This window comes from Elephas maximus, chromosome 3 (genome assembly GCF_024166365.1).
Source record: "Elephas maximus indicus isolate mEleMax1 chromosome 3, mEleMax1 primary haplotype, whole genome shotgun sequence".
NCBI lineage: Eukaryota > Metazoa > Chordata > Mammalia > Proboscidea > Elephantidae > Elephas > Elephas maximus.
In genome coordinates, this window is record NC_064821.1 from 97,449,694 (window position 1) to 97,474,369 (window position 24,676).

General features: G+C 37.9%; 2 protein-coding genes across 5 annotated transcripts in view; one reads left to right on the top strand and one right to left on the bottom strand.

Annotated features, from left to right (window-relative positions):
• Window positions 1–221: 221 nt before the first annotated feature.
• Window positions 222–24,083, bottom strand: TMEM59 (transmembrane protein 59). The gene is made up of 8 exons (XM_049879312.1): window positions 23,837–24,083; window positions 19,170–19,275; window positions 17,612–17,706; window positions 15,951–16,103; window positions 14,160–14,241; window positions 10,803–10,884; window positions 7,887–7,995; window positions 222–1,621 (listed from the first exon to the last, which is right to left on the bottom strand). Exons 1-8 carry the CDS (start codon window positions 24,023–24,025, stop codon window positions 1,466–1,468), a joined length of 972 nt encoding a protein of 323 aa, XP_049735269.1. The 5' UTR covers window positions 24,026–24,083; the 3' UTR covers window positions 222–1,465.
• Window positions 24,084–24,165: 82 nt separating this feature from the next.
• Window positions 24,166–24,676, top strand: part of TCEANC2 (transcription elongation factor A N-terminal and central domain containing 2) — a 66,399-nt gene continuing 65,888 nt past the window's right edge. For 3 of the 4 annotated variants that reach the window (XM_049879313.1, XM_049879315.1, XM_049879317.1), the window contains exon 1: window positions 24,385–24,576. The gene's annotated coding sequence lies outside the window, so the exon portion shown is untranslated. Of the gene's footprint in view, window positions 24,253–24,384; window positions 24,577–24,676 lie in introns of those variants that run through there. The other variant, XM_049879314.1, reaches the window with a different exon arrangement.

Sequence of the window (24,676 nt, forward strand, 5' to 3'; positions counted from 1 at the left end):
TTGTTTTGTTTTATAAGGGAGGCCCTTCTAGCAGTGGGCTGACTCCTCCTATAAATCTGTAGTATTTCCCCTTAGTTTGCTTCACTGGATGCATCACAATTAGTCCTATGCCTGATTAAGGAACATAAATATGCACCACAGATGGGAAACAGACAATGGGGCTTTTTTTCTTTTTAAGGTAGCTACAAGCAGCTCTCCATGTTTTGGTACTGTTTTATCAAAAAAAAAAAAAAAAAAAAAATAAGAGAACTCTCAACTTTGTCAGTGACTGTTCAGTAATACATTCTCTCTTCCTCTCTGGATAAGCTCACATACTTTCCAGCCCCTCTATCTTCTAAATTCTGACAAACTATTTTAAAACAGAAGCCTATATTTTGTCTTAACTTGATTAGTTGTTAATTGCATTTTCTTCACACTCAGAGAAAGCAGAGAACTAGGCTATACGTAAGTGTGTGGCTTTACTTAAAGAGCACGTTATTGCTGTGGCCAGCAATGCCCTTGTGATTAAACAAAGCACTGGTTTGCAAAGTTATTTAACATTTCATGGTATAATGACACTGAATCTAATAAGATTCTGTGCACTATGCTACCTGATACCACTCTTATTTAACTCTGTATTATTGTAGGTAAGGGAATGTTAATGACAGGTTTTTTCCAAGTGAAATCTATACTTAGTTCTGCATCACAAAAGTCTAATTCTTACTGTCAAAATGAATACTGTTCTCTGAAAATATCTTTACCTTATAGTTGATATGCTTTTTAAAAAAGAAAAACAGTTCTTCAGAAAGACCCATTCAACAAAAATCCACAATCTGTGCAAAACAGCATAAAATGCACTTCTGAGAGGATCATTTTTGCTTCAATTTGTTCCCTAATCATCACATTATATAGCAATCAGACACAGAACATTTCATAATTTTCTGGGTCAGGTAGGGGTGGGAGGAAGATATGAGAAATCAGCAATATATTAACTCAAATTTCAGCTCATAGTTATTCAAATAAAATTTTAATGATTTCAGTTCAATACAACTGAAAACGTAGTGTGATTAAAGGGCATTTCCAGCTAAATTTCAAATTACAGGTCTGTGGGCCATCTCTGGGCAGAAGTATTATACCCTACTAAGCACTCAGTTAATTAACGAAGGCGAATGACAGTATCATGGAAGGCGGTGGGCAAAAGAATGATCAGCTCACAGAATCCGGTTAAGAAAAGAAAAAAAAAAAGATGCAAATAACAAAGTAGTTACACATATTAGTAAAATAAAAATACAATCCCAAAAATCCATCTCTTAAATTACTAGGAAAAAAAATACAGGTAAAGTTACAGCAAATACAGTCTTTACAGATTTGGGTAACTTTATTTGCATTTTATAGTGATTTCTTAAGCCTTATTTCCAATGAAACCATTTAAGAAGCTCTATCAAGAATGGAAACTTAGGTGTCAATTACACTTGAAAAAAAAAGCTTAAATCTCTGAATGAGCAAGATTCACTTTTGTAGGTAGAGGCCCTGCTTCTTCGTGATCTTCAGTTTTAGATTTAACAACCACAAGAGAAGAAGCTGGATATTGGTTTAGCTTTTGTTCATTCATAAATTCCAAGTCACCATAGATACTCAGCTTCTGCAAAAGAAAATCAATTCACATTAGCAATTTGGATAGTTAGGAACACCTCTCTGCATCTAAGTCTTCAAATAACAATTTAATTCAGGGATATTTGGTAAAAGAATTCAATAAACATCATTAAGAACGAAGAATGCTTTTACTCAAAGTGGCACAGATATGTGATTCAGCTTCCAGTGGATGGACAAAGAAGGTTTTCCACATATCCCAACTTAAAATACTTGGAAGTATTTTAAAAACTGGGTATCAAGAAAAACAGGCGCCCTGGTGCTGCAGTGGTCAAAACGCTCAGCTGCAAACAGAAAGGTCAGAGGTTCTGACCCACCTGCCACTCCATGGGAGAAAGATGTGGCAGTCTGCCTCCGTAAAGATTAGCTGCCTTGGAAACCCTGTGGGGCAGTTCTACTCTGTCTTATATGGTCGCTATGAGTCGGAACTGACTCAACAGGAAATAGATTTTTTTTTTTTTATCAAGAAAAACTGCTCAGGTTTAAATGCAGTTAGTACGGTCATATCAACAGCTCTGATTCTAGATGTCTGATACCCTATTTGTTCAAGCCTTTAAAGACTTAGCTCTCCTTCTGAGTGGTCAAAGGATTTGTGGCAAGTTTCTCTACTACCAAATGCTTTAACTTAATTCATTGGGAAAATGATATGTGCTATTTTAAAAGACTGTGAGAACAAAGAATATATATGAAACACTCTAACACTGACAGAAAGGTCTTCATATAAAAGCTCCCCAAACTGTTACTATCATCTTCAGGAAGATACCAAAACAAAAGAGTGAAAAATATAAAACAGAATCACGGCAAATGTCATGAAACTCACTGGAGTACAATGGTAATGTCTAGTATCTTTTTGGAGTAGGTCTGCTTAAATGTAGGCTTATCTCCTAAAGGTAGAAAAGCGATAAGAAAAGTCTTTACTAAGAAATGGGAAAATTTTTTATTAATCAAATCATATGGCCACAAATCTCCCGAATCTTGTAAGTTAGAAATTGAAGAGCTGATGTCACTGACAGGGCAACTGTCACTGTCATGAAGCAAGAAGCACACAGAAGTACCTGATGTCAGAAAGGTACTTTCAAAAGATGATAAATAAAGACCACCTCTGAGGGTTCAAGCATCTTTCAATACTGATACATGCTACAACACAGATGAGCCTTGAAAACATTATACTAAGTGAAAGAAACCAGTAACAAAGGACCATACATTGTATGATTCCATTTATACAAAATGTCCAAAATTGGCATATATATAGAGACAGTAAGTAAATTAGTAGTTATCTAGGGCTGGGGGTGGTGGTGCTTGGGAGGAAATGGAGAAATAACTATAAATGGGTATGGGTTTTCTTTTTAGGGTGATGAAAATGTTCTAAAAGTGATTGTGGCGATGGCTGCACATCTCTGCCAATATATTAAAATCATTTGCATGTGAATTGTATCTCAATAAAGCTGTCAAAAAATATATATAAAAATAATCTATCAAGCAACATGGGGATTAGAAATCATCAGTTTTTGGGTATCATTTCTGATATCTTCCTCATCCTTCATCATGGATGTGGAAATACTGATTCCAAATAAAGAATTACATCATGTATAAATAGAATGGCTGGCAAAGGAGGATACTGCCCAGAGGATGAAGGCAAAGAACTTCTCTCCAAAGAAAGTGAAGGATCTGCCTGGGGAGAATTCCTAGTGAAGGGGCTATAACGGGCTGAGAGGGAAGGATAGAGTTTGAGGTAGTAAAGCACCCTGCCTTCCAAGTAAAACTTTTTTTGGCCATCCTGGGATCAACAGCCAGTCTGCTTACCTATGCATTTTGTAAGGAAGTCAGTCTGTCTTCTTGTCTTGCCTTCCTACACTGAACCACAGCCCTCCCACCCATAAGAAGAGCTTGTTGGGAACACAGACCTACACAATAACAAAGTAATCCTTTGTTCAGATGGCTAAGAATCTCTAGACATTTGAGTATGAAATAACATAAAAAAGAGCCAGAATAAATAAAACAGCTGATACCAGAGGACACAGAAATATTCCAATAATTGGAAGACAACTCTAAAAATAATTACAGATTAGAATCCTCAAAGAAATTACAGACAATATTTTTGACATAAAACAAGAGCTGGCTGCTATGAGAAAGGCGAAACCCAAGAACAAGAAAATTCTTGAAATTAAGAAAATATGATTGTTTTAAAAAATAAGTTGGTAAGATGGCTGAAGATCAAGCCACTGATATAGGAGATACAGCTATAGAAATCCCTCAAAACGCAGATCAAAAATATAAAGAGAAGGAAAATAGAAAAGCTAAGATATGGCAGCTAGATTTAGGAGGTACGATGTTCATCCAACAGGAGATCCAGCAAGAGAAAAGACAAAGGAGGGAAGATTAATTTTTTTTCTCCAAGCTGAGACTTCAGTCTCAAAGAATTCAAGAAACACAGAGCAGGGTTAATGAATGGAAAAGGAAGCCCTCATACCTAGTACAACCTAATGAAATGTAAAATTTCCATGGATAAAGAGAAAGTCCTAACAGGCTTTCATGATAAAACAGCCGCTAACTGCAAAGGAATGAGAATCAAATCAACACCAGATTTCTTAGCAGCAGCACTCACTGCAGGCTAAAAATAATGGAAAAATATTTTCAAAGGTTTGAGAGGAAAAAAACATTTTAAACCTATATTTTTCATTAGTACTTAGAAAGTGGCTAATGCATGTGACTCTGTTACTTGAACAACATCCTACTCTGCTGGCATGGGCAGTAATTTCAGGCAGTCACTTGACAGGGCCATTTTTAATTTCAATATAAGAATCAATAACACTGCTTATCTGAGCACATTTCTGATGTGTCCTGCAGCACTACTGTCTCCAGGCGACAGCTACCCTGCAACAAGAAGGTGCCCTAGTACTTTATGGTTTTCCGGTAAGACAATCTCTTCCAGACAAATTCAGTGGTTGATAGACTGGACATGGATCTGATACAGTGTGGCCTCCTTAGACATGTGACATTTGTTTGGGGGCCCTGTGAAAAAAAGGCTTTATGACTCTAGCTAACAACATTTATAGACCTTGGAACAGCAACTAGAAACTGTTTAAACGATTTCAACCATCAACACGGAAGAAGCTACCTAGAAGAACAGGAAGAAAAAGTAAAGTTTGTGCAGAGAAATGGCTGGAAGCATATGGATAACCCCTAAGTATGTATAGTGACTTTGTGGCTACTTTGTATACTCAAATAATCAATTAAATACAAGAGTAAGATAAAGGTATTTTCAAAAAGTGTTAACTTGGGAAGTTTACCACCCAAGTGATAAACATAATTTTTATGAAAAGAAATTATTTAAGGGGGCATTTCAGCAAAAGTCAAGAGGAATTCAAAAAAGAAAACAACATAGAGTATAAGAAACAACAGCAGTTGAAATGACTCAGAAAATGGGAAGAAAGCTAGAACAAAACAAAAAGGAGGCCCAATAAGCTGAGGTATTTGGAAGATTCTCCGGGAAAAACTCTAAATAATTCAGGTTTATATTTGCTTTTACAGGACTCTAATCACCAATCACACACAGTATTTGGTTCTACCGTGAATACTTTCATAATCATAATATTGTCAAGGCTGTCTGCTGGATTTCAAATTTTAGAATTAACCTACAGAAAAGCATAGAAGTATAAATACAGAAGAATATACATTTATTTTTTATCATTAAGGGTCATAATAACAAATGAAAATTGACAGACTATGGAAAGGAAAGGTAATAATGAGTCAACAGAAATTTACGAAGCCATCAATAAAAGTACATAAAACGATAATATGTATCACAGAAATCAGAGAGTAAAGCTAGGGAGCTGAAGTAGAAGGTGGTGTAAGGGAACTAAATTCCTCATTCTTCATAGTAGGAAGACATTAAATAATGTCTAAAGTTGATAAACAAAAATAGAAATCAAAATTTAAAAAATGGCAATTACCTGGGTAATTTAAAGAAAATTATTGAGTGTGGTTTATCTGAGGAGTGAGGAAGAAGGGGACTAACCATGTGATCCCAGTCTACCTTCCTAAGTGTCAAAAAGGCCGTTCAGATTATCAACTCTTGATATGAATCAGATAATCAACTCCCCTACCTAGGATTCCAGGCTAACCAAAGCAATTTAAGGGCATGGGCTTTGAAGTTAAACTGCCTGGGTTAAATCCTGGCTCTACCACTTACTGGCATGTGACACTAGGGCAATTATAAAATCTCTGTTGCAGTTCTGCATCTGGAAAATGGGCATCATAACGGCAGCCATCTCACAGGCTTGCTCTGGGGATTAAACGAGCTAATTTGTATGAAACAGAACAGTGCACAGTAAAAAGTGCTCAACAACATTAGTCAGAAAGGCTGGGGTCCAAAATCCAGGTTGTGATGAATTCACCAAAGTAAATTCCACCTGAAACCAGCCATTTGGCCTTTCCTGGCAAATAGCTCGATCAATCTCTACATGCACCTTTCTTTCACAAGGTGAAACCTAGGAATAAAGAGAAGGAATAGGGCTTATGATACAAGAAGGAGGGAAAAAGAGTGCCATAGGGTGGGGGGTCAACAAAGATTTATTCCTGTAGGTTTGTAGCTTTGTTGCCATGATGGTTTAGAGTGCATGAGGTAGCTCAAAGACAAGTAATGGGTAAAGGCTATCTTATGTAAGAGACACAATTTCAGCCTTGTCAGGAATACTAAAATAAGGACATCAGGAGACACAAGAAGGTGATACAGCAAGAGGATGTTATCAGTATATTTATGTCATAAACACATGAGTTCTGTAGAAATTGACCCATTCTTCATAACTTCCACAATTCTAGGTTCTTCACAATCCTGTCCAACTTTATCCATTTGGCTTAATTTACTAATGTAAGTTCTTTTAATCAGGTCAATTCCTTGAAGTCCTTTCCCTACAGTTAGCTTATTCTTGTCTGTCTGGGAAAATCGTCCACCCTCCACTTTCTGCTAATCCGTACTCTACCACTCATTCTTCAAAGTTCAGGTCACGACCCCCCCTATCGAAAAGCCTTATCTGACAATCCCAGCACATAGTCTCTGCTTTCTTTAACACTTTGTGCATTTATCATTTATACTACTTATGCACCTTATCAGCCATGGGCAAGATGCTATACAGGAAACAACACAGGATTTGGAATCTAAAGGCATGAGCTAATTTTCAGCATCAACACTGTGTAATCCTGGGAAGGTAACCTAAGCTTTGTAAGCCTGTTTACTAGTCTATAAAATGGATGATAAAACCTGCTTGAAGAGTATTGCTGGACACTGGGTTTACATATTAAATATATGAAAATATCTTATAAATTTTAAAAAACTATATAAATGTTAGTTATCAACATTAACCGGTCCCAGTCTCTGGTTGTTTGTATCACTTATCACCTTAGTAAAAGATATTATACATAGTATTATAAAAATATCATTTGTAACATCTTAATCATCATTCATGTATAAATCTTACAGTAAAACATACCTTAGAGTCTATTAGGATAAGAGTGTTGTTCAAGCACCACGATAGGCACATGCAACTTCTAATTAGATTCTATTTTCACTTCCCCCCTTTCTTTTTCCTTTTTCTACTTTGGAGGCACAAGAGAACTAAAGTTTATTTCAGTTGGAACTGATGACAACAGACATCTTATCCTACATTTATATAAATAACTTTCTTTCCCTGAAAGCCAAAGTTGAGTCATCAAATTACAGCTTTTTCACCACAGACAAAAACAAAAATTCCTTACCCGAACAGTTATGTTTCTTGGGCCAGTTAAATTTTAACTACTAAGGAAGTTACAACAGCTTTCCATCTTTCTCAGAGTTAGATACTAGAGCATGATAACTCATAATCGAACACTCTAGGCTCCTAAAGCAGCAATTACTCTTTAACATTTGTGACAATTTAAAATTTTAAGTAGTTTTACAAGTCTGCTCTCCTATAAAACACCTTAGAAACCGATGTCAACAGGTCCTTTTCAGTCTCAGCCAGGGAGACACAGACATTTAACTCAAATGAGCCAACATATCACTATGGAAGTTAGCATCACAGAAAACTGGCAACAGTGATGGTTGCGCTGAAAACCTATAATTTTCCTGTGTGTCAATCCCAGGAGGATTAAAGTCACCAAATCTTCTCATTCTATTAGCTGAGAGGCCTTGTTTTTGTAGTTAAACAAATAAGGCATTTTAAGATGGTAAATAATATGCCTTAGTCTTCAAATGGCCCAAGGGTTAGGGTTAAATTTACCTCAGAGGGGACATACTGCTCCACCGCTGTGGCAACAGCTGCACAACAAATCCACAGCAACACTGTCACCGAGAGGACAAGAGTAGTAGTTAAAATCCAGCCAGAGTTGCTGAAAAAACCAACAGTAAGGCATATTAGAATGTCATAAAGTAAAAAGAGAAGGCTTCTAATAATTAAGTGCAATCAAGTTTATGTACTTAGTTTAACAATAAAATTAAAACATTATCTATATTATCTTTAAAACTTAAAAACATACTAATAGAAAGAAATATAGTAGCAATTATATATATATTTTTTATTAGGATGTTTTACAATAAAAAAAATCAAACATACTGACTTTCTACTAACTATATTAAATTAAACGAAATTACTATCAGGGGTATTTTTAATTCTAAACGTGGTAAAGCAAATTATATGCTGTTATACAAATGTCACATATTCTTTTGCAAGGTATTACGGTGATATTTTAAGAAAACCCAAATATTTCAAAGAGTCAATGTATAAAATAGGTAAACTGTGAAATGTTTGTTTTATAAAAGAATTCACAATAGGTTTAAAGAAATTAATCCCCTAGAACATTTAAAGTAATTTTCTACAACTTTACAATATCTCAGTTTACAAGGGCACTTCTATTATGAGGCATTCTGTAAACATTACGGAATACCTTAGTAAAGAGATAGCGTTCTTCTTATGATTATCTTAATGTAGAAAGCCAGCAATCAGAATCAGCAACTTGAATTTGCTTTTTTATATAACTGACCTATCGTTTGCCAAACTAACTACAGATTAAGATTCAAAGAACAGAAAAAAGTCAAGGTATTTTTAAATATCTAAGAATCTAATTCTGAAAAACTGTAACACAGGTAGTCCCTGATTTTCCAGTGTTGCCTAATAACAGGTCTACACCCAACATACCCCCATAACCCATTCACGCCACAGTTTGCCAACATTTGAACATGCTAAGGAAACGGTATGCACAGCCATCGTTTATCTCCCAGCAAGAGAGGCAGACTTGGAATACATATTACTTTGGAATACGCATTATTCCATATGATGCTTCAAGTATACCAATTTAGAAAGAGAATAAAAAACATCATTTTTAGTAATTTCCCGTACGTGTTTTAGCCCTGAACTGTGTACTAAAGAATTTCTTTCCCTAAAATTAAGAGTATATATTTGATATCTGGATTCCAAGAGCCCCTACTACAACTAGCAAAAATTTCTTTATCATTTAAGACTTATTTCTATCTCCTCTGTAAATTCTTCTCTGGATTTACCTCTCTAGGAGGTATCTTCTCTTGATATCTCCTAGTGGACTTTGGTGTACATCTTGTACTCTCTCTCTATGTGTGTGTATGTGTGCGTGTATGATATACATAAACAACGATCATTATTGTGTTGTTCATTGTTCGTATGTCTGTATCGATCATAAGGAGCACCACAGAGGCAGAGATCGAGTACCTTTCTTAAGTCTCGAGTAGCCAGTGCAGTGTCCAATACATAGCAGACTCTCCAAAAAGAAATACCAAGTGAAAAATTGAGTGTGACCTCAATTTTCATTCTGAAGGCTAAGGGTGATCATGTGGGTAACTGTGGAAAAAGTATGACCCTTTAGGAAGCAGGCGGCTATGGCTCTCTGATTCACCTACTTATTATAGGGCATTGTTCTAAGAATCCAATGAGATCATTGAGGGAAAAAAGCATTTTAAAAAGAGTACTTTTTATTCAAATGTAGGTGACAATTATAATAACTCATGTTTGTGCATATAAATGTCTCCTGAATAAATCTTTAGTCATAAAATTAGCTGTTTCCAAGTTAAACATTTACAAAATTATTTTTAAAATATTAGATTTAAAAGAATAATATAAGGACCAAATGTTAAAGGACACCAAGTCACCAATAAGATGCCAGGTAGGTAGTGCAGGATTGACAATAAATTGTAATGTAAGATGATTACCACAGTTTCCTAAAACTATCAAATCGCAAAAAAAATCCTAAATACTGGAGACAGAAAAATTGCTTTTTTAAGAAAAACCAGATCAAAAGCAGATTTAGAAAGGAAAGGAAGAGCAAATTTAAAGTTAAATTCTCATTTTCTTATATAGTTTGTAAGGTTTTGTTCACTAAAAGGTATTTTTAGGTTCCTTATAAATGTATCAATAGTAGATAAGACCTGACAAAACCTGTCAAAACACTACTTCTATCATAAATTAAAAGAAGCAGGCAATTTGGACTTTTTTATCACTATACTGAAGTGTCTGATCTGGTATCTTATATAGAGTAGGTAATTATCAATAAGTGTCATGGTCCACGGTCTCTTTTTCCTTTTTGCGGGGAACGAAAGAGGCTTATGTTAGAACTCCTTGGAGGACTGGAAGCCCCCTTACCCTCAGAAGACTTAATATTACTTCCCAGGAGGGCACAATTTTCCCATTACCCCTGCCTGCCCCCTTTCCCTTGCCATCCTTGGGCATCCCCAGCACAGAGTTGACATTCCTTAGTATAGAACACAAAGCCTTTCATCATAATCTATAACCCTCATCTCCCTCCTCTAACCTCATATTTAGCCATGCAGATAAAAACAAAAATCTGACTCCCAAACTGTTCAGACCTAATTTAATTCTTAATTTAAATGTCTAGAGAAGCACATTTCTTAACACAAATTAAGGAATCCTTATAAGAACGAGAATGTTTTAGTACCTAAAAAACCTACCTGCTGGGATTTTATTAAAGTAGTATCTGTATTACCTTTTAAACAAATCAAAATATCCAAAATGATAAGTTTGGTAGGGAAAATGTAAAAAAGTTTTTACTTTTGAGCTGCTAAAATAATTTCAAAATAAGACAAAGGAATGTATCTCTCTGATACAAGTCAGATTTTATCTCCTATGTATATAATCAACAGGAATACGTACAGAGAGAGGCATCTTAAAAAGCCATCACTTTCTCCATCTTCAAGAAAGCTCCTGTGTGTTTGTGAACTTCTCATTTGCAGATCTGCCAAAACAGTAAGATACAAGCTTATGATAGCCTATCTTCCAAAAGCTAGTCTCAAATGACTTCTTGTAGATGTATACGCTCTACAGGGGTCCAGTTGTTTTTAAAAAGTGTGATCTGATACACTCTATAATGAATGGAAGTTTCTCTAGCACATCAAAAACCAAATGGATATTCTACCACATTATGGATTTTCTCTTTTATTTTCAAATTCTTATTGACATTAATACTTTCTGTTTAATTACATATGGGCTTTGAATAATACAATTTGGTTTATTTCTAGTCTAATTAAAGCTAGAGATGGTCTTACGTTATATACTGTCATTAACCACCTACCCACCCAAGTAATTAGATGAATTACATCAGCATCTAAAATAAGATATGAGCTCATAAATTTAAAAAGCTAAGCTCTGCTTTAGGTTAATGTTTTATGGTTCTGTGAGCTAAAATTCACTTCTAGAAGACAAAATAGGTAAATGGGACCTCATAAAAATTAAAAACTTATGCTCATCAGAAGACTTTATTCAAGAATAAATAGACAACCTACAGACTGGAAAAAAATCTTTAGAAATGACTTATCCAATAAGGGTCTAATCTCTAAAACCTAAAGAAAACTACAACAGCTCAACAACAAAAAGACAAACAACCCCATCACAAAATGGGCAAAGGACATGACCAGAACTTTCACCAAAGAGGACATCTAAGCAGCCAAGGAACATTTCATCACGATCAGCAGTCACTAGAGAGGTGCAACTCAAAACTACAATGAGAAACCATCTTATCCCAGCTAAAATGGGACTAATTAAAAGGAAAAAAAAAAAAACATAACGGATGTTGGTGAGGATGTGGCAAGACTGGAACACTTATCCACGGCTGTATGACTATAAAATGGTACAACTACTATGGAAAATGGTATGGCACTTTCTCAAAAAATTAGAAATAGAACTACCCCATGATCCAGCAGGAAATCCTGGTGGTGTAGCAGTTAAGTGCTATGGCTGCTAACCAAGAGGTTGGCAGTTCAAATCTGCCAGGCGCTCCTTGGAAACCCTATGGGGCAGTTCTACTCTGTCCTATAGGGTCGCTATGAGTCGGAATCGACTCGACGGCAGCGGGTTTGGTTTTTGGGTTTATGATCCAGCAATCCCACTCCTAGGTATATACCCGAGAGACCTAAAGATAATGATAAGAACAGACATACACACACCTATGTTCATTGCTGCTTTATTCACAATAGCATATAAATGGTAACAACCAAAGTGCCCATCAATGGATGAATGGATAAGCAAATTGTAGTATATACACGTAATGGAATAATATGCACCCATAAAGAACAATGAGTCCGTAAAACATATTATACCATGGATGGCCCTGGAGGGCATAATGCTAAGTGAAATAAGTCAAGCATATAAGGACAATTATTGTATCGTCTCTCTTTTGTAAGAAGACAAGATATATAGAGAGATCAGTGTTCATTAGTGGTTACCAGGGAGAGGAGTGGAGAGGGGAAAGTACACTTTAGATTGTAGAAACTCGTTATTTTTTTTGGTGATGGGGAAAGTAGCACTGAATGTGGATGTACTGAGCACAGTACAACCAAAGTACAAACAAGTGTTTGAGCACATACGGTTGGGTACTGGCATACTGGTATATGGGTAGGTACAGGTATGTACATAGGTGAGAACAGATAGAAGTATCTATATCAAACCAAACTAAACCTGTTGCCATTAAGTGGATTCCAACTCATAGCAACCCTACAAGACAGAGCAGAACTGCCCCATGGGGTTTCCAAGGCTGTAAATCTTTATGGAAGCAGACTGCCACATCTTTCGCCCATGGAGCAGCTGGTAAGTTTGAACTGCTGACCTTTCAGTTAGCAGCGGCTGAGCACTTAACCACTGTGTCACCAGGGCTCCTAGACATATCTACAGGTATGTGTAAATACAAATATGTGGGTGCAGGCACATATATTCATTGAAGACACAAATATAGATACTCCACAGATATAACCAAACACCTTCTAAGATTGGTTTTCCGGGTTTGAAAGCTTAGGACCATAGTCTCATAGGACAACTCAGGCAACTGGCATAACACAGTCCACAAAAATCATGATCTCCATCCTGGTGAAGTAAGTGGCATCTGGGGTCTTAAAAGCTTGCGAGTGGCATTCTAAGACACAATTAGGGGTCTCTACTTGTCAGGAACAGAACAGTAAGAAGGTAACCAAGAGCTCAGAGAAGAAACAAGTCTACAAGATGTACAGTCTCATCTACCCTGAGACCAGAAGAACTAGATGGTACCTGGTTACCACCACTGACCATTCTGACAGGGGTCACAATAGATGGCCCTGGATAGAATGAGAGAAAAATGTGGAGAACTCAAATTCTCATTAAAAAAAAAAAAAAAAGAGCCAGAGGAACTGGAACAGTACAGCACAGAGGACTCCCTGAGACTATTGCCCTGAGGCATTCTTTAAACCTACAACTGAGTCCATCCCCTGAGATCACCTTTAACGAAATAGAATGGCACACAAAATAAAGGATACTACCTGTAAGACCAGTGCTCTACTTAAAAACCATCAGTATGAGGCCAAAAGGTCAACAATTACTCAAAAGCAAAAACGAGAAAATAAGGGAGCAGGGAAACTAGAGTATTGGAAATGGAACATACAGAACACAATTAAAGAGAATGTTGACACACTGTGATAAATGTTAACTAATATCACTGAACGATTTGTGCGAAAATCGTCAAATGGGAATCTAACTTGCTCTGTAAACTTTCACCAAAAACTCAATAAAATACTAAATAAACAAATAAATAAAATGCACTTCTAACATGGCAATAAAAATAGAACAGGGACTCATACTTTCCAGGTAGTTTCACTACTTGGCTAGCTTACTGGGGGATATCAGAATATTTGGTTAGTTCATATTCAAAACATCCTTGAAAGTAGACTAAATGTTTGAGAACACTGGCTCTCTAGGTATGGTCTCTAGATGGGCAGCATCAGCAAAATCTGGGAACTTACTAGAAATTCAAATTCTCTGGTCTTAACACAGACTTAGTGAATAGGACACTTTGGAAGTGAGACCCAGTAATCTGTGTTCCAACAAGCTTTCTAAGTGATCCTGATGCACACCAAAGTTTGAGAGCCACTGTTTTAGAAATTATCTGTTCACCTCCATTAGTGTAAAAACAACTAACCAACCAACCCCACCACAGCCACATTTGACTGCCAATGTTTTTATCCCAAGTTACTTAAAAATAAAACTTACAGGACATTTTGCTTAGAGAGGATTCTTTCAAATTTGTAGGCTCCTGCTCCAACTGTGGTGCATACTGAATTTCTGGCTTAGACTAAAATGATAATGAAAGTAATTAAGTCATTTGTACTTTTTAAGCTTTTTTCAGCAACAAGTTCTATAACACATCATCTCTAAACATTTAAATTGAGAAAAAGTAACAGAAGTATGGCATAAAAAATAAAACACATTAACCACAATATATTTTAATTGCACTTCTTAAACATCAGATCCAGTGCCTTGCAAAGAAACAGACAGATTCCTGGCATCATCGAGTATTTAGTCAGTTTAACTTCCTGACAACATTAAAGGAAAAAAAGAAAGAGGAACAAATTACAACATACTGCATTAAATACCATACCCTGCAAAAATGAGTTCTAATTCTAGTTGATCAGGAATAATTTAGCAGACTGTCAAAAGTTGTGACTAAACACATATTATCACTATTTTTCCTCATCTGAAACACTCCATTTTTCCCTAAGTATGCTGAACACTCCACACTTTATGTCTTCCATGTATCTCTGACCCTCTGGAGTGGGAGTTTCTCCACTCCAATTACACTCAAGTCGACACAAATCTTAGAGAGAAACAGAAGGCTGCTAATCTCACATCTAACCAAGAAGGAATGGAGACTCTGAGAGTCAATTTATGCTTTAAGTACATTTAGGACATAGAATTTTTCATGAATATAAAAAGAAAAAATTCCTTCTGTGTTTTACTTATTACTAAGTATGGGGGACCCATACCTCAGGTTAGTGCTAAAAATTACATACTAGTCTTACAGTAAGTCACTCAATTAGTAATAGTAGTTAAACGGTTTACTTTAATTATCACTTGAGAGGAAGACAGAGCCATAATATAATTTGTTGGCTGGTAAATTTGAGGAATTTAACTAACAAATTAAAAGGAAGACAGCATGGTAGGGTAGCATATGGGCCTTGGAGCTAAAGTGACCTGGGTTTGAAGCCTAATTCTATCATTTACTGGCAGTGAGGCCTTAAAAAAGTTAGATTCTCTGTTTCCTCATCAATAAAATAGGTATAATACCATCTTACAGAGTTGTTTGAAGAGCTGAGATAATACAAGTAAAATGCCTAACAATTAAAAGCCTTCAATAAATAGCAGTTATTATGATCACATCACATGAGGCAGAAGAAAAGTTACCTCAGAGGAAAAATGCTTCTTCGACAAGTCTCCTTACAAGAGGTATGAAGAAAAGCATTATAAACAACTAAAAATTATGCTGTGCTGCTTTTCTCTAATAGCTATATGTCATCATATACATACTGTTTACGTTCAAAGTGTATTAATTATTCTTATCTTCCACATCTAGAGATTCCATTTTACCAATTTAACCACCACTTAGAAGGTTTGAAGAGCCCTGGTGGTACAGTGGTTAAGAGCTACGGCTGCAACCAAAAGGTTGCCAGTTCGAGTCTACCAGTCGCTCCTTGGAAACCCTACGGGACAGTCCTCCTCTGTCCTATGGGGTCGCTATGAGTTGGAATTCACTCGACAGCAACAAATTTTAGAAGACACAGAGTTCTGGTTATTTAAGGGCCAGAGGCTTCCAAAGAGCAGAAGGGAAGATAAATTACACTGTGTCCTGATGCCCAGTGTTTTCAAGTAGGCCAAACAATTATTATTTGATGATAAATATTTGTTAGGTGGCTGAGTACAGGGCCCTGTGCTGCGCCGCTCGTTTAAAACACATACATTTACTGCTGTTGGCATTTAGATGAATCTAAGAAACACAGTTGTCACCTGGAATATAACTATTTTTCCATCATCGGCTTGAAGATAAAAAGTCCATGAAGAGGTTATGAAGCTCTGTGCAGAGTCCATCATGTCACTCCAGAATGACCTCACCAGGGTAAGTGGGAAGAGCAAATGCATTTTTGGCATCAGGGACATGAGCTAAAAAAAACATTAAATAATGAGAAATATATTATTTTTTATACATATATAATCAAGAGAACACCATAGTCAAGATTCTTCAAATCCTTATTGGTCCAGGAAATAAACAATTAAATGAATCTACCATAACCATTATTATTAAACTCTTAGTTATTTACATAAATTAACTATGGTAAAGTTTAAAACACCAGGCTACTTTAAATTGTCATTAAACATACTTATAAGTTACCTGCCACCTCTATGAGGTAAATATGTTTAGGAAATAAAGACTAAATTTCAAAATTAGCCTAAGGAAAGTATCAGTGAGAGGCAAATATGCCGCAACGTACTGAATAAATAAATCTCACATATGCCATAAGCTCTCTTACATTTAAATTGCGTGGGGCTACCCATAACTCTTGCAATTATGCATTTCGGATAATAAAGATCTAAAATCACAATAAAAGGGATTCTGTAGAACACTCATGTCCCCAAGAAGTATAAGGCTACCAATGGTGATCTTAGAAGAATCCCTGACATAAGTTCTGAGCATACTGCTTGTTCTCTGTAGCTTTGAAAGGCTCCTTCATTGGAGGTCAGGGCAATAATTAAGACAATCTTTTTCCCATCCTGCTCCTGCGCAAGATGGAAACTTAAGATGGCTAATATTCGGGCACAGGAAAGTTACCAGCAATGTATTTTATAACTAAATATAAATTGTTTGGGGGCTGCCTGCAGTTCTAGATTGTCTGTACCACTGTCCCTTCCCTCTCATTCAAATATGGACCGAGACTTACTTAGTAGACCAGCAAACTTAGATCACATGGGCCTCATGTGAGAAAACCTGGATAGTTCAAAACTCCCTGTGTCACTTGCTTGGTTCCCAGACAGTACTTCCTATCTAAAAGCTAATAAAATCTAAAAACTTTTCCCAATATGTTTAGAGTACAGAGTGTGTGGGGTAGGGAATTATAAGAGATGAATATTGCAGAAACAACCATGGGTCATGTTGTAACAAGTAGTTTGGACTTAAATGTATATGTGATTGGGGAGCTACTGAAGTATGGAAGGTAGGAGAATGACATGAGGTTTCTACCTTAAAAAAAAATTCCAGAAACAAAGTAAAGGATGGACTAGAGAGGGTTAAAATCGGCAAATGGTTGGTTAGTTAATATAATAAGATAGGTGAGAAATGATGACAATCCAAGTTAAGACAATAAGAGTTGGAATGGAGAAAAAGGACGCTGGGCTATCAACTTCTCTGAGCCTCAGTTTTTTACATTCATAATGGAGATAATATCTTCACTGGACTATGAGAAGAACCAAACTGAGATTATGAATGTGAATATACTTTTTAATAGTTAAGCAATATACAAAAGTAATTATTTAATTGCCTTTTCTATTTGCAAATACATACTTTTGTTTTGCTGAAAAATAAATACAGAATATAACAGTAAAATAGGGTCAAGTGGGCGACAGACAAACCAATAGAAGTGAGTGCCATTTAAGCAGGCAATTTAGTTTCGTACTTGTTCTTGTCTCAATTCAGCAAATGGCAGCTGATTCTGGCAACCAAGATGGCAAGCATATTGCTCATCAGATTCGGAATATGCTTCTGTACATGCTGTAAGAAAAAAATAGTCAAATTACAAAAAAAAAGAAAGAAAAGGGGAACATAGAAAAGAAAGGGATTTGACATTTTATAAAGAAGTTTCTTATACTTAAAATGTATTTCATCAATATGAATTTTCAAATTTGGTAAGAGTAGCAAATGCATTATTTTATAAAGCCCTGTATCTTCTCCTTCCCACAAGTCAAATGTTTCAGGTACACATCTATTAATTACACACTCAGACTCTGGCCATATGATGGCATTCACATGAGACGATCCACAGCTAAGGTTTGTGTAGCAGAAAAAGCACTGTATTGGCCGCCATCAGACCTGCTGCAAGTTTCCGCATGTAACCTGGGCTGAGATGCTTAATCTCTCTATTGATTTATTTCCATATGGAAATACCACCACCTACTTCATGGGGTTATTTGAATGAAATAATGCAATGTAGTGATTTACATGCACACAACATTACTGTTAAGAACCGGATCACTTAGTTAAGAAGCAAGGGTATTCACGTGGGAAAGGAAATAAAAAATAAAACAACCTGTCTATTACCCTAAATTCTAAGAAAACTGAATTCAGAAAATATTCTACAGCAAGTAATTCTAAACTTGAAAGAGATCTCCACCAGATACTCTCTTCATTTAGTTCACTAGAGCCATTTCTTTCTTGTGATGTAATACTGCATTCTATAAGAATTTTATATTTTTTCCCAACTAGTCATGTATTTGTAATACACTTCTCAAAGGTGCTAGGTAATCAACTGAGCTGCATTATGCACATATAAAGATGGGAAGTTAGGAGACTTAAACTATCACAGAAGACTGAATGTGGGTCATGGCATAGTGAACAGGGAAAGAGGTACCTCCTGTTACACTGAATAAACAGTAACAAATGGAGAAAATCCCATTACAGTTCTTTGAAAAAGTTAAATGTCAATTTTGTCCTGATTACAGATTTATTTTATTAGAGACATCTCTTTCAGCAAAATGTAAGAATAATGGTTTATCAGATGACAAAAACTCTGGTTACTCCTTTATCGGCATTACCCACAAAGAATACACTATTAAATACGAGTCAAAGGCCTGGTTCAGTAAAACCTTGGAGCTAAGTCAACTAACCTACGACTGAAAGGCTTAAGGAAATTACACTATCTGTGAAAAGGTAGTGATGAATTACGAGTGGGACAATTACTACTGCATTTGTCTAAATCAGATGCTTGGTTAAACAAAGGTATCCTATTCACAGTACAAAATAAACACTGTATCAACCAAAAAGATGAAATTTAAAGCCCATGAAATTTCTAGTAGCAGCTACTAAAACTCTAACTTCATAATAATTACAATATGCTGGATGACTAGTTTAAACAGTATGTTTTTAATTTTCCGAGAAAATTACATAAAAATAAAAAAAATCATAACTCAAAGAAAACAATGATATGTATTCTTGTTGTCATTAGCATAGCATCTTACCAGATTCACATTCCAATTTGGTCCGATTTAAATCAATCCCATCATCCACAAACTGACAAATTGAAAACAGCCTGCAACCTCTCTGACACGCATACAACTCTTCTTCCTAGGGGATTCAGGAGCAGGGAGGATTACCAACAAATAGTAAATTTTCCTTCAGGGAAAGAAAGGTCAAGAGGAAAGCAAAGTTAGTAGGGTTTATCATAAACCTTCCAATAAAAATTTTATAGTGGAAAGGAAAAAAATGATACGAGACCTTTGTCATCTAAAGAGGTTTTAGTTCCTTATTTTAAAAGTGATATGAAGAAGGAAGCCTAGTGGGTAAAAACATCACTCTGTTTCCAAATTCTCTGATTATATTTTGTAGGGAAAAAATTGAAAATAAAAACGACTGTGACATAATGAAAATGAGTAAGCCAGTTCTCTAGGACTAATGACAGACTTTTGCCACATCCCACATGTTTATATAAACCACCGGGCTTATCAGGAAAAGTATCATGACTAGCTTCATATGGCAAATGATGCCACAAAAACCAAAACCCATTGCTGTCGAGTCGATTCCAACTCATCGCGATCCTACAGGATAGGGTAGAACTGCCCTACAGGGTTTTCCAGGCTGTAAATATTTAAGAAAGCAGACTGTCCCACAAGGCTCTGACAAAGTGAAGTATACATCTATAAAAATGCTTATATGAAAGGATTTTTTCTAACTTAGCTGACTTTAACTGAAAACATATAAACAACGGCAATAGTGTGATGTACTGTAAAGGCTATAGGAATCAGCCAGACCTGAAACAAAACCTTTTAGGTAAATGGCCCTGTACAAGTTACTTTACCTGTCTATATTGCAGTTTTCTCTTCATAAAAGGAAACAACAGCTATAAATTATTTTTAAGCCCTTCAATAATTCTGGAAGATAGCTATTCCTAGCCCAGTACCTTCTAGCTATTCCTAGGTTCTCAGCAGCAGCAGCAGTAGTAGCATTAATCATAATAATAGATTCTTAAAATAGAAAACAGTTACATGTGCCATTGTATATGTGTGGGATCTTAAGATGGACATACAGTTCTTCATTAGTGAAAAATGTTAACTGCTTAGTAAGACTACAGGTCTAGGAATAGGGCATTCAAAAGGTTTTTCTTGGGTGAAATACATACACATAGTATTTAAAGCAAACTAATGTGTGTGTTGGGGGAGCGCCCTCAACTTAACTGCGTGATCCACTGTGTACAAACTGGGTGGCACCTAATTAGGAAGGAAATAGCATGTGCATATACCCGTTAGCAATCAATGAAATACAAAGGTATGTATTTCTAGCAGAAGGGCTAGTAGAATTTATCAGCAGCGACAATCAGTTAAGAGAAGATGGTTGCAGTCTAACATTGAACAAGTTTTATTATATAACTTAGAAAGAAGCCTCGATTGGTAGAGATTAAAAATCCTGTCCTTATTCCAAGTGTTTCATATTCTACATATATTATTATCCCAAGGGAATATTTCATGTTCTATATAGCCCAACCACTGGCAAGTTATACAAACTGTGTCTCCTCTGATTTTTAATATCAGAGCACAAGGAAATGGTGTTCCTCAGCAAACTGAATCCAAAACCAAAACAAAACCAGTTCCCATCTGTGGTGCAACGAGTTCCTTCCACAGCGTGTTCAATGGCTGGATACTTTGGAAGTAGATCACTAGGCTATCTGCTGAGGTGCCTCTGGGTGGGCTCGAACGCCAACCTTTCTGTTAGCAGAAAAATTCATTCACCATTTGCACCACCCAGGAACTCCAGTGAATTGAATAACAAGCTAAGTAATCAGACGGTCCTTCGATGATACTATCTATAGCTTCTAGACACACATTCTCTTACCCTGAGCTAAGTCAAGCTAGCTATTCACCATTATTCAGCACTACTGATACTATATGAACCAAACTCGCTTTATAACATACAACACAAGAAATAGCTATGTGTAGAGCACTGAATGACCAGCTGTGTGTTATGCACTGTGTTAGGCACAGGAGACAAAGTTCTGAGAGGTTAAGTGATCAGCAAGGACACGTACCTAGTAATAGTGGAGCTGGGAACAGAACCCAGGTTTGTGTGGTCCCAGAGCCCATACTCTTTTAAAAAATGATCAGTCTGGCTCTATTTTATCTCTTGTATTTGGACCCAGACAAATTACACAACTGCACTTTTGAGGACAGAGAATAAAATATAATGATTTTTAAAATACCTTCTTACAAACAGGTATTCTACTTTCTTGCAACAAATAATTCTGGAAAGGAGTCATCAGATGAGATTTGTATCTGTCAGTTACAAATGTAAAACCAAGACAGCATATGTGAGCTTGTAAATTCATCTAATTTCTTATAACACACAGCGCTTCTTCCTAAACCACAAAGCAAAATAATTTGGAGGGTCAACAGAAATCAGTGAAATAAATTAGGTATTTTTTATACAACTTTATTAATGAAAAGCAGGATAGCGTAGCCAGATAAAGGGTTGAAGTCCTGCTCCACGACTTCTTGGCTATGTGACTTTGGGCAAGTCACAGCTTTTCAGAGCCTCAATTTCTTCAACTGTAAAACCCTACTTAGCAGAGTTGCTGTGAGAATTAGGGATAATGGGTGTACTGGCTAACAGACTGCTGTTGTTTGTTGTTAGCTGGCTAACAAATTATTGTTGCATACTGTTAGCTGCCCTGACTCATGGTGACTCTATACACGGTGGAAAGAAATGCTGCCTGGTCCTGTACCATCCCTATGATTGGCTGCAGACCAGACCCTTTGCGATCTCAGCTTTCATTGGCTGATTTTCGGAAGTAGATTGCCAGACCTTCCTTCCTAGTCCACCTTAAGTCTGGAAGCTTTGCTGAAACCTGTTCAGCATCACAGCAACACACAATCCATCCACCACAGACAGAGTGGTGACTGAGCGTGAGGTGCACTGGAGAAATCGAACCCAGGTCTCCTGCACGGAAGGCAAGAACTTGACCACTGAACCAGCCAGTAGACGGTCAATCCATTTTAAAGCCCAGGACATACAGAGAGCCAGATGATTTAGAGTTCCGGATGAGAACTACTTTAATGAATAAATAAAAAATGACTTATTAATATCACAGCAAATGTTAAAAAAATAGTAGTGGATATTATAAAAGTACTTACAGGTAACAGATATGTATATTCTCTCAAATTGTTTAGTTATTTTCCCAACATTCTCATTCATATCACAAATTTGCTTGTAAATCTTAAAAAAGGAAACGAAACAAAAATTCCCAACACTAAAATAATACCGAATACATTTCAGCTCAATTCCAGACCAAAGTAATTATTAATGAGTTTCCTCAGACAAGCCTCTTAATGATGAGAGGTTTATAAGATGAGAAGAAAATAATGCATTTATGGACAATATTCATTGATTTAAGTCTGAAGTCATAATTTCTCACCTCTCTCTCTCACTTGCTATATCAATCTGACTCTGAAAAATCCAGGATAATCCCCTCTCCCACACCTTTTTCTGAAATTGATAACCCTTGTGTAATGTAAAATTCAGCAGTAAACAGACATACAGAAAGTGCTAACATTTAGAACGTTTCATTTCAAGAATCTGAAAGTGCTTGCCAATGAGCAACATCCCAACTTCACTGCAACTGACTTTGTGGCCACTTTGAAGTTTAAGTGAGCAAAGAGGGCTAGCCACAATGGTTAAGCAAATAGCATACAGGAGATGAAGGAAAAACAGGAGAAAAAGACCAGCAGCCTCAGCAAAGGCTCTTATAAAGGGGCGGGGGGGGGGGGTGGGGAGGATACCCTAATTATATATGGTGAAGGGTGGGAGTCACCAAGCAGAATGTTGAGTAAACAAGTCCTTAAGAAACTGGAAAAATTGAGATTTGGGCTGGAATTAAAATAAAGGGGGCAGGGGCTAGGGAGTCAGAGTAGGGCCACTCCTATTCACAGGATGTCACCACCACCCCCTCCCCCAGGCAGGCCTTATTTCTTTCCCCACTCCATGAATTCCCTGTCTTCTGCATTGCGTGGTAAATTCCCTGAAGGCAGAAACCTAACTGCTTTTTCTCTAAAACACCGTAGTCCCTAGTGGCAGCGCCTTGCACACAGTAACTCAACCTAGGTGGAAAGCCCTTCCCGTGTGCTCACAATTCCCTGGGCAGACGGCTGAACACTTTTCAGACTATAGTGGAATTGTCCAGTGTCTCACTCCCTGAACAGACTATGCGCTCCCGGCCCAGAAATGCGTTCAGTAAACACTGGTTATGACCTAACCTTCTGTGGACTTGTTTATCTGCCGGTCTCCCGCCCCCACTTTGACTGGAAGAGAAGCTCCTCGAAAGGGAGGACCTCGTATGATGATTCTTACCCTCCTTGGAGTGCTCGTCTGCCCTGCTGGGGAAAGGGATCGTATCTTTCTCATCTTTGTATCTCCCCACCCCAAACAGCCTGTCACAGGGTAGGTGCAGCACACATTTCCACTAATGACAACTGGAGCGGGTTGCGGGCAAGCTTGGGGAGGAAAACAGGAGCTACACAGGCGGGAGACAGCGGTTGCAGGGCCGATTCATCAGCCAACTTCCCAGAGCAGACAGAGGTGCGAGGAAGCGAGAAGATGGGTGGCCAGGGAAGGGTTGTTGCCCGGTTCGATCGGGCCCTACCTTGGGGTAGGTGTGCAACGGGTAGGTCAGCTGACAGGCCCGGTGGCAAGACGCCGTATCCCCTAAGACCGAGTCAAACGCTTCAGCGGAAGCGGTCCCCGAGCCTCCGGCCAGGGCCATGGTCAGAAGCAGCAGCGGCGGGAGCCCCAGCTGGGCCGTGACCCAGAGGCTCCCACTAAGCGCCGCCATTTTGTTTCCCTCGTCACAGCAGCTCAGCTTGTTGCTGTTTTCTTTTCAGGGCTTCCTCCTCCTTCCGGGGCCAGCCCCCTTCTCCGCCCCGCGGGCCGCCGCTTCCGCCCCCGCCGTCCCCCTCAGCTCCGCCTAGACCGGTGCGAAACTGCCGCCTCCGACCCCAGCTCTGCGGCTACGAACTCCTCCTAGGCTGGCGTAAGGAGAAGGATCCAACCATCGCGAATGTGAGCGGAAACGGCGCCCCCTGACTCCTTCTCTCCGCGGGACGAGCTGGGGCGTGTAGTTCTCCACGGCCGGGAGGCGCACGGGGCCGCCGGGAAAGTTGGTCTCGGAAAACTACAGCCGCCCTGCGGCCCCCCGCCCGCTCCTTCGCAGTGCATTCTGGGGAGTGTAGTTAGCTGCGCTCTCAGGCGCTCTCGCGATCGGTGGAGCCTCTCCGCTCGGGGAGGGAACGTCTCTTTAGTTTCGGCGCCGGCGACGCCAAATTGGATGCTTGGAGGGAGGGTGCGCTTCATAAGTGCCCAGCTGACGCAGGGCTGCTTTTCCTGGTGGGTCTCACTTCAGACAGTTGTTAGGTATCCCTTCCTGGGCTCATGAGTGCTGAACGCAAAGGCGAATGGGTTTCTGATTGCCAGGGGATCCAGAGCA

Coding starts and splice junctions, on each gene's coding strand:
- TMEM59 (XM_049879312.1), bottom strand. CDS start 24,025: ATGGCGGCGCTTAGTGGGAGCCTCTGGGTCACGGCCCAGCTGGGGCTC. Junction 19,276..23,836: donor CGTTGCACACCTACCCCAAG/GTAGGGCCCGAT, acceptor TGAATCCCCTAG/GAAGAAGAGTTGTATGCGTG. Junction 14,242..15,950: donor GAAAAATAGTTATATTCCAG/GTGACAACTGTG, acceptor TTATCATTTTAG/TCTAAGCCAGAAATTCAGTA.